This window comes from Thermobia domestica, chromosome 11 (genome assembly GCF_964235325.1).
Source record: "Thermobia domestica chromosome 11, izTheDome1.hap1.1, whole genome shotgun sequence".
Taxonomy (NCBI): domain Eukaryota; kingdom Metazoa; phylum Arthropoda; class Insecta; order Zygentoma; family Lepismatidae; genus Thermobia; species Thermobia domestica.
Window position 1 is genome coordinate 154,736,450 of NC_137464.1, and position 11,020 is coordinate 154,747,469.

At 35.7% G+C, this 11,020-nt stretch overlaps 2 protein-coding genes across 4 annotated transcripts in view; both read right to left on the reverse strand.

Moving 5' to 3' along the window:
- LOC145664508 (sorting nexin-8-like) overlaps positions 1–3,981 on the reverse strand; it is a 102,285-nt gene extending 98,304 nt beyond the window's left edge. Inside the window, exon 1 of one of the 3 annotated variants that reach the window (XM_081731233.1) lies at positions 3,662–3,976. In XM_081731233.1, coding sequence (XP_081587359.1) covers positions 3,662–3,683 — 22 coding nt within the window. In that variant the 5' untranslated portion in view covers positions 3,684–3,976. Of the gene's footprint in view, positions 1–3,661 lie in introns of all 3 variants that reach the window. The other 2 variants (XM_081731234.1, XM_081731235.1) reach the window with 2 other exon arrangements.
- Positions 3,982–10,368: 6,387 nt separating this feature from the next.
- On the reverse strand, positions 10,369–10,746 carry LOC145665328 (protein GVQW3-like). The gene has a single exon (XM_081732628.1). It carries the CDS (start codon positions 10,744–10,746, stop codon positions 10,369–10,371), a length of 378 nt encoding a protein of 125 aa, XP_081588754.1.
- Positions 10,747–11,020: the final 274 nt, after the last annotated feature.

The window sequence follows — 11,020 nt, forward strand, 5'->3', positions numbered from 1 at the left end:
GTCGAAACATGGTTATATTCTGGAGAAAGTGATTATTATAATATTCAGAATTATACAGGCTTTCATGTGAATCGAAACTGTAAAAGAGGGGGTGGAATATTTATCTCCAAAACGATTGGACTGGTAGTATTGTAAAAACAATTAATAACATTCATAATACTCTTGCTATTCATAATATCAACATTCCTTAGTTCATAATATTCATGATAACATTCATAATATCAAAATCCTCGAATTTTGCAATCAGAAGCTGCCTCAAATTTTCACTGGAGGGACACTCGGAACAATGTCTCAGCATGCAATCCCGACTGTACACAGAACAAACCAGATGACGGATCAAGTCTTCTCTATGACATGCATGCAGTAGGAGAATAACGTTTTGATATATTGTACACACGCACACGGAATGTGTCCCAGCAGAACCTGCTAATACACACCACTTAGGACATAGCGTGCAAAATTTAGAAAATCCAATTTTAATGTTGGGATGTTGATGTTTAAATGAGGAGTATAATTATTTTAAATTCCCAAGTAATAACCGCTTCTCCATGTGTACATTTTTTGAAATACTCACTGTTTTTCCAAGTAGAATTCTGGAATATTTAACATCAATGTAGAAATTCTTTACTATTTGAATTGTATCTTCACTCAGCTGTTTTTCCTTTCTCAATTCAGGAATAGCTAAAATTCCTTTATTCTTCAGAACTTCTTTTGCTTGCCGGACGGCATATTCACTCACATTAAATTCATCGACAATCTGTTTCCTGCTCCAAGATGAGGGCACTAAAGTTAACAGTTGTACTTTTTCTCTTCTAGTGATTTTACCTTGGAGTTCGGCCTTTATTAAATCAAGAAGTTTATCCATATCATGAGCTTTTTGTTTCACATCTTTTGAAATTTTACAAGAATCTTGTTTAGAGACAAGCTCTTTTCCCACAACTTTGCTTATTTTACTTTTCAGAGTAGAACTTGCTGAGTCAAGCTTTCTATTAGCATATACAGGCTTACTGTGTAACGGAATGGCATGGAATTTTAAAGGTGACTCTCCTAATGCTGTAAGTGAAATATTAAGATGCTCTACAGTTTCGTTTTTTGCGACAGATTCTTCTAAGACAGATACATCGTGTTCACTAAATCCACCCACGTCTTTGCATTCAAAGGAAATCCCAAGTTTGTTTCTGCAATTACCGCATATCTTTTGTCCAGGAATAACCTTTACAGAGTCAATGTTTTTATTAATTTTATTAGCAAAATCAACACTTTACTTTTTGCAAAGTCATAGTGATTGTTTTTTTATGGCAATTAAATGGATCAAAACAACTTGTCTGATAATGTTCATATTTCTTCAAGTAATATGTTTTACGATGTTCACAAACACTAGTTAACAAATCAGAACTGATTCCATTCCTTTGGGATAACACTTCTTTCTCGGATGTACTGATAATGCAATGCAATTTGACCACCCGTGTATAGCTGTTTTTTGTGGCATTTACTTTTAGTTTCCTTTCCTACTGCACTGTTCTAATTCACTTCACAACATCGTTATAGGCTAATGCAATATGAAAATGCAACATTGCCATTTACCTGGAACCACAACATAAGTGAATGAAATTACTGTCTTTTACGCTAACGTGTCGATGGCCAGCCCCCATTTAAAACATGACCCCCTACCACCATACTTTTACAAAACTGATCCACCTCCCCCAGCCCCTCTATTAATGGCAACGTTGCATTTTCGTTTAACATTGGGCGCATAAAGAGTGCACAGCCCAAACGGCTAGTCCTTCACTTTAGATTGAAAACATCATATTTGGAAACTATTTTTCCTCTTACATTTTGTTGTAACTATGATAATAACAGTTACCCTATATCAGGGGACTTTTGAGACACACTGTATATTTAACAACTACGAGCGTAAAATTTTTGCCACTATAGATACATATATCAACAAATATATTTTTAAAAAATGTATACCCTTCAAGCCATACAAAGATTTGCATTATGACTAAAAGCTTGTACGGTTAGGTTAAGTTTGGTTGGCAGGACTTTTATCTGGCACTGGCTTCCCCTTGACTGTCATATAACCTTCATTTCTACTTTATTTGAAAGATAATAGACTGTAGATTTAGAAAATTAATTCAATTTTAACATTAAATTCACTTTGATAATATTAATAGTTTCGGCAAACAGAAAAAAAAAAAAACTATAAAATTTCGAGAATGAATGTTTCTAGCCTGCTTATCCCACTTCTCTGAAGGCGCGTTGGCCTTGAAGGGTTAAACGAGAATTACTAACCGAAGCACTCAAAAAACCACTAATTTTATTTTAGTCTCTTAGAACATAACTTAAGGTTCAATTAAAAAAAAAAAAAAAAAAAAAAAAGAGCGGCAAGGTAATTGGTCCGCCTCACAGCGATAATGCGCATTATGTAAAATTAGAAATTTACACAAAAAATTAACGATTTTGAAGTGCAAGGGTGCTTTTTCACCCTTAATGTACAGCAATCTTGATGGTGTTTTCTTAATTAGCTCTACAGACTTACATCAATCTCGGATAGAAATTTCCAAGTGATACATTGCTTAGATACTGAGATATGAGTTTTTGTATTAAGCTGTACGAAATATTAGATGGCCTCGAGAACGACCGGGATGCCTGAAATTCTGAAACTTTGGTCTCGTATTTCTCACAAACTACTAGGATTTCGGAAGAAAAGTTTTACAGGTCTTCATACCTTAGTAATGTTAACAAGTACACGAAGTTTCATTAAAATCTGAATTGGTGAGTGACATGGTCTGGGTGATTTGACGTGGAATGAGCCATCATATATTTACCTGTGAAGCGTTACTGATTTTAAACCATGATAAGTGCTATTAAAACTCGTGTCACTGTCTAAATTCACTTCTTTACACTATCTTCGCTGACGCGCCTGTTTCCTTCGGACGCACCCTCATGTGGGCCAACCAGCTTCACCCTACTCTGACTCTGTTAGTGAGAATTCGTACTTTTTTAGTATCCATCTAGTGCAAGTTGATTTTTTGCACTATATTTTTATAGCACACATCCGAAATCATATTTGTATGTAAATCGTAATTTGTTTCCGGTAACCCCCTTGAATCTCATCTATGCCAAGCGAGATACTTTTATGTCACTGAACTTTTAGGAGACAATAAGAAGATTAGTGAAAAAAAAAATCAATAATTATTTCGAGTGGAGTGCCAAAATTAAACCTGCACAACAATTTTTAATGTTTTAAGAGCTGCTTCTTTTTATCTCGTGATATTTCTTTGGGTGCAGTTTTACTATACAGATCCACAAATTGTAAAGTGTACAGAAAAAATTGGGTTAGTCTTGCGATTTCCTAACCCATTTTTTCACCCAAGCTTACAAACTCCACGCAGAAGTATCAAACAAATCTCGTGTGAACATACCTCGCACAGCCGTGTCGAAAAACGGCAACTATAAATTCTCGCAATTTATTGTAAATAATTGCGGTGCCTCCTGTCAAGTGATTATCACTACACTTCATATAAACTTGCTATGAAGAAAATAGTTCTCGATGATGAATTGAAAAAATATATATATATATAACGTCTTATGAAATCTAAGTAATTGCAACATATAATGTATCTGACGAATTTTTACAGACACAGAAACTCAATACCTCGTTGTTGGGTGTATTCCATTCACACTCCTACTTTCCATCACCTAAACAGACACCTTATTTGTATTTAGGTCATTTCTTATTCGGCGAACTGTTCTTATATCTCATGAAGAGTGCCTGTTAATTTAAATTACTGACGTTTACTGCTAACTTAGTAGTGCTCAATTAACCTGTGAAAGGTGTCATACTATCAATTACTAAAATTATTTATTTCCTCATTATCACTTTACAGTTACGTAAGTCACGAATAGTAAAAATTTATTTTAGAAGAAATAAACTTAAAACGGTAATGAAAACATCTTGGCCGTGTAATATATACTTCAAATAGTATTGACATCACTCAACGTAACTATGACAACAAGTTATTTTAAAATAATACAAGCACAATAATATCAATACTTTACCACTTGCCAAATCCGTCGCCATGTTTTGACACCTCATATCTGGATTAATTAAGGAACAGGAAGAAGAATCATGGAAACAAATAAATGTTAGCGTGCGTTCGTGCGACCAACAAATCAAACTGAGAATTGATGTCTATGCTGTGATTCTGTGGTACTTCTACATATCCGCACCTGAGGAGAGAAAAATGCTGTAGCCTTTACTGTGTAGTTTCATTCGGTGCTGGACAAGTTTAAGCACCACATTTAGGAAAATTCACACCTAATACTCAATACTCTCTATGGAAAAAACATATTCATAAGGACCAATTTCTACAGGCGACAAAATTAAATACTAAGTAATACAGCTGTATTTCAGTTTACAAGTGTAGAGAACTATTGTAAAATCTTTGGAAGGCCTTAGGATGGTTAAAATAAGTGAGTGTACATAAAAGAAGACTGTATTAGATATTTTCCAGTGGCAGAGTATTTATGGAAAGTACAACAGCTGTATTTTGTTTATAAGTGTAGTGTTACTAGTGTGAAACAATTACAAGTGGTATTGGAACTCGTACCATTGCAAAAACCTACCTGTTTTGACTACCCCCGCTCACGAGTACACTTACCATTACCGATGCGCCTGCTCCCTTTCGATGTACCCCTTCGTTAAGACGCGTGCTCACTATCTCAGTTCTGCCCTGATTTGGTTAAATAGCGTTCGAGCCTCTTAGTGGTCACTTAGCATAGGTTAGTTTGTGTTTTTCCACTATAATTTTTATCCCACACATCCGGGCACTGGCTGTGTACACAAATCGTGAAAAATTATTTTTTAAACTATTGTGGCGTATTTAAGGCTGGCTTCCGGGCTAGCCCCTGAAATTTTATTTATTTTTTAAAGGTAATGAACTATTTTGCAGATTTTCACATTTTCAGGAATAAAATTAGCAAAAACCCATAAAAAATCGTACATAATCCAATGCTTATGGTGGCCCCTGTTGAACGTCATCTATTCTAAGTAGGGTAATGTCATCTCGCCTAGTGTAAATCTTTTGGAGGACAATAAGAAGGAAATTACAATTTTTCAACAATTATTTCAAATGATATGCGTAAACTTAACTAACGGTAGCAAAATTGCGATATTATACGCCAAATACTTATTTTGCGTCATGACATATGTGATGCAAATTTTGCGTTTGGGAATGATCTTTTCTCCAGGTTTTCTAGTCAACACCGACCTAACGCAAAATTTGGATTGTGTTCCGTCCAGCTTAGGTCAAATTCTGAGCACCGTATCGCAAATAAAAGAGCAAAAAGTCATTATGACAGCCAAAATCTACTGGCGAAATGCTCACACCTAAATAATAATAATAATAATAATAAGAAGAAGAAGCCCAGATGAACATAAAGCGAAAAACGCGTTGTTTTAAAGTTGCCGAGAAAATTGTAACTTTGAGGTTGCCTAGCTCGAAGACTATGAGAGATATCAAAGGCGGTTAAAGAAATGTTAGAAGAATTGGTACACTATCTATCTAAATAACCATGTTTCAGAGTGACACGTATCGGCGCAACGGATTTTATAGAGCTGTGGTATAGGTTCCGCTCTTCCACCTCTCTCTAAAATCACGTGCTCCGGTACAACCCAACTCTGAAACATAGTATTTAGATGGAGAAAGAAATGCAGAGGTCTTATTAAACGCTTGCAGGGACATGGGTTTAGAAGTAAATACAGAGAGAACTAAGTACATGGAATTGTGTCGGGACCGTAATACGGCAAATTAAGGATGCGTTAAAATATTAAATAATACTTTTGATAAAGTGGATACTTTCAAATATCTAGGATGAGTGTTAACAGACGAAAATCATATTCACGAAGAAATTAAATGTCGACTAAAAGCAGGGAATTCGTGTTATTATTCAGTTTAAAATCTCCTGTCGTTGCGAATTGTGTCGAGGAATTTGAAACTTAAAATATATAAAACCATAATCATGCCTGTTGTTTTCTATGGTTGCAAAACATGGTCGCTTACTCTGAGGGAAGAACATCGACTGAAAGTGAGAACAAAATCCTGAGACGAATATTCGGACCCAAGAGGAACGGCAGAAACTTCATAACGAGGAACTATATAATTTATACGGTTTACCACATTGTTAGGGTCATCAAGTATAGGAGGCTTAGGTGGGCAGGTCATGTGGCTAGGATGGAAGAAAGTAGAAACGCTTTCAAAAGTCTTGGCTGGAAAACCAATCGGAAAACGACCATTAGGAAGACTTAGGCGCAGATGGGAGGACAATATTAAGATGGATCTCGCAGAAATAGAAATCCAAGGTAGAAACTGCATCCAGTTGGCTAAGGAAAGAAGTCAATGGAAGCGGCATTGAACTTCCTACTTCCATAGGCCATAGGGTTAGTTAGTGCATTCGTTCCTCTACTAGTACTTTAACCGCATTTGATATCTCTCATAGTTTTCAAGCTAGGCAGCCTCAAAGTTACAATTTTCTCTATTTCGGCATCTCGTAACTTTGAAACAACGCGGTTTTCTTCATATGTTCATATGGGCTTTTTTTTATTGTTTAGGTGTGAGAATTACACCAGTGGATTTTGGCTACATAATAAATGAACACCTTGTGTATCGTAATATGTTTATGACTTGTTGACTTCAATATTTATCATGTATTCTCTTAAAACCAGCTTTATCCTGAAAATATAGATATGAATATATCCCTTGAAATTCAAAGTATTCTTTACAACAATGACATAAACTGACGACACGGAGTTTCTAGTTCTAGTTATATCCCTTTCTGGAGACTTTTAAAGAAAGTTCCAGCCTTATAGCCCAGTGGACTGCTTCACTAATTTCTTTTAATTGTTTTTGAAAACGTAGATTTGTATAAAACGGCGCGTTCCAACATGGACGAATTCGCCTGTTTTAAGTAAATTTGTTTTCACACTATTTGTAATATTACTTAGGGGTTAGAGGCTCGGGACATATAAAAAAGATGTAATAATATATAAAAATTGTAAAGAAACTAAATTTTGTCAAAATTTAAAATTATGTACAAATTCACAATTGCACAATTGTAAGAGCATGACACTCCAGGTGTAAAGATGTCCGTCGCCATCGTGCTCCCCCGACACGGAGTTTATGAGAGGCAAATTGTTATGTGAATTTTAACATGATATATGTGTTGGATAATAACATATTAAGAAGTAAAGTATATGCACTGTTCATTAGAACATCGACAAATATAAAAATAATGTGTATCGTTGTTAATGTGATTAAAATATTGTTGATATAGAAAGCGCATTATTGTAAAAATTAATTAGAGAGACAAATCATTGATTTGGGATTGTACATGCACAGACATTTTCGCCCCTTCCAACTTTCCTTTCTCCTCATTCCAATCGGGCAATGTCAGTGGCGGCGATGGACGTTAAAAGTTTAGGGGGCGCAAGACATCACCTGAATATTTGTATATCAATGTTAGTTTCCATGGTTATTTCTAACACTTTGTTTGACGAAAGGTTGTTAAATTAATAGGATACTATCTTTTCCGGTTAAAATACCGTATATCGCATTTCATATTTTATTAAGTAAATTGAAAAGAGCAACACAAGTAGGTACTATCCCTTTGTACTCTTAAACAACGAGAGTGTAAGAAGAGGTTTGATTCCTTGCTCATGAACATCTTAAAATTTTGTCTGGAAAATTGTGTAATCAGATTATGTAATAACAAATTTACAAAATAAATAAATAGAAAGAATAATATTAAACATAATAATGAATAACGAGTCTTGTTTTGTAGAAGTTATATTGAAACTGGGGATTAATGAACAACTTAACTTTTAATTCCACACATGCTATTAAATGTATGTTATTACTCTTAGAAAATGAAAGACAGTAAATGCTACAAGCATATGCTACGACATTTAAAGCAATATTTGCTTTTGCAACTTCCCGAAATATACTCGTTGCCATTAGGTGCAGTTTTCACTTTCTTGGAACACATTAAAACACAATAATACTTAGAATCACTCCACACTCCAGTTATAGAAAATAATCCTAAAACCTAGAATTGTGTTGAATTCATTAAATTTCATTGTATATACACTCGTACACCCCTAAACACACCACTCACTCGTATATTACACTACAAAACAATGAAAAAGGTAGAAGTTGTTCCTTATTACGCTCTTTTTAATCAATATTCCTTACTTTACAAAGAGGAGAAGACATTTCAGGAACTGTCAGTTTATGTGCAATTAAATAATACCTTGTGAAATACTTATTTTTTCGAAGCGGCTGACTAACATATCGAGCCCTTGTAAGAAAGGGGTGTAGAAGCAAAGGTTGCTAAATACATTTTCGAATTTTATCTCGGAAACGAAGAAAAAGTGACGTCCTCATGTTTTCAGAATTGTTGATTATTATTATTATTATTATTATTATTATTATTATTATTATTATTATTATTATTATTATTATTATTATTATTTTATTTTATTTTATTTATTTATTTATTTATTTTTTTTTGGTGGTTGATTTCACTCATTTGTATTAAGTAGTGACCACTAAACAAAAGAAAATTCTGAAACAAAAGGGCGTCACTTCTTCTTTTCCTGAGAAAATTGAAAAATGGATTTAACAAGTTTTGCTTCTATATTCCTGAATGCTGAAATTGTTGTGCTCCAATAGGTCAATTTTTGGGTTATTTTCCGTGACAATTAAAACACTATTCTTGTAGCTTTCTTAACTTCACAGGAAGACAACCAATACGCACTCACGCAACGGCAAAATTTGTATTATATGGCACCATTTTTTTTTTATGAAACAGTAATATATACGAAAACTTTAACTTCCAAATGAAATTATATACATTAAGGGTTACTTCAAAATAGTGGGGGGCAACTGCCCCCTTTTCCCCCTAATCGCCGCCCATGGGCAATCTAGCCAGTCGTAAAGAAATAGAAAAAAACATGAAGATACAGTAATCTAACAGAGAAGTATCAATTTGTAACTATTGCCATTGAATCCAGTGGATTGTGGTGTGGGACAAAAAAAGGCCTCAACTTCATAAAGAAAGGAGGTAAATGTATCACCCATTCATCCGGTGATGATAGAACAAGCACCTTTATAATTAAAAGAATTAGTATAACAGTACAAAGAGGTAATGTAGCTTCTATATTGGGAACCATACCACTAGGTAAAGAATTAGACGGGATTTTCCTGCTTTAAAACACCTTCCATTATGTTATCTATTTTTTTCCTGCCAGAAGAAGAAAATTGATTTGTCTGACAATTTAATTTTTTTGTATTATTTATGTGTTATTAGAATCTGTTGTTACTTGTATTTTTTCCTTATGGGTTTAGCTTTCATATATTCTTGTTGATCTTTTCACTTATTTTCTAGATTCCTGCACACATTACATTTCGTTATTGTTGTTGTTGTTTTATTATGGTTTCCTCGATTTATATTTCTTGCGATATACTTGAATATACTGTATGTATGAATGAGTTACAAAAATGTTACAAAGGCTTAAAAAAATAACTCAAGAAATAAAGTATTTATTTCTAATTTCAGTGTGTATCTGTATATACGAGAATCGTTTAACTCGAAGTGGCAACATACTTGTGAAATGGAATGTAGTGAGTCACTCACCTTAAGATGTTTACAGTCCTTCGATTTAGTTTCGCCAACCTGTTGAACCCTTCGCCAGATGTCTGGGAACCGTTGAATACCTATCAAAGCCCCACTTTGTGAGAAGGTGTTGACAGTGCGCCCTAAGGCGCGAACAATGCTGGAATTGTCTCTGAAACGTTTGCAACTGAAAGGTTCTTTCATTTTTGGGAAAAGATCAAAATCGCAGGGGCTAATATCCGGGGAGTATGGCGGGTGCTCCAGTACCTCCCAACCCCATCGTCGTAATAGAGTCTTTACTGGATTGGCTGTATGGCATTTGGCATTGTCGTGTAGGAGAATTTGGCCAGGCTCCAGGAGATGTGGACGTTTGCGCCGCAATGCTGGTCGCAAATGGTGACTGAAGTATGAAGCATAGCATGCAGCATTGAGGTAACACCCGGCGGAATTTGATGTGACAGGATAATGCCTTCGTGGTCGTATGACATTATCATCATCACCTTCGTGTTTGCTGGCTCTTGCCTAAGCTTTTTCGGTCGTGGAGATTCTGGGTGGCGCCATTCACTCGACTGAGGTTTCAATTCGGGCTAGTAGGATCTTCCCCACGTTTGGTCACTAGCAATAATGCTGTACAAGAAGTCATCACCTTCCTCATTGTAACGTTGAAGGTGTAGGTGCGCACATACCCATCTACGCCTTTTGAACCTCGGTCAGAACATGGGGTACCCATCTGTGTGCAATTTTCCTCATACCAAGATCTTGTGTTAGCATGCGGAGCACTGATAAGGAAGAAATGTTCAACTCCTGCGCCAATTCACTACAAGTCCAGCGCCGATCACCGTCAAGCAGTGTCGGTAGTCTTGCAAGACGACATTCGTTCGTAGCCGTTCGCATTTGGTCTGTTGACTGTCGTTCCGCCTGAAATGCTGCAACCCATCTCGCCACTGACTGACACGGTAGAGCAGCTTCACCACAGGCCTCTACTAATCCTCTGTGGATTGTCCTAGCATTTCGTCCTTGTGCCACCTGGAATTTCATAAACACACGCTGTTCTGCACGCGTGAACATTGCGTTAGGGTGGTATTTTACACAACAATCACTTTATCTATGTCTACTCGCCACATACACCGTAGCATGGGACTGCAGTGTTGCCAATCGTAGCAGTGTTGCCAGTTCGAGTTAAATGGCCCTCGTATACAGTATATATATATATTAGTGAGTCTGTTGCTTGAAGTTGTAGGGTTAAAAGTTCATAAATGTCCGCTGATGGCTCATCTTTCTCTTTTATGGTACAATCTTAGATCTTCCTCGTCTGCGATTTCGTAAACATTTTTCTTTATCT

Bases quoted from the DNA above. Each gene is read 5' to 3' on its own strand.
- LOC145665328 (XM_081732628.1), bottom strand. From the start codon at position 10,746: ATGTTCACGCGTGCAGAACAGCGTGTGTTTATGAAATTCCAGGTGGCA.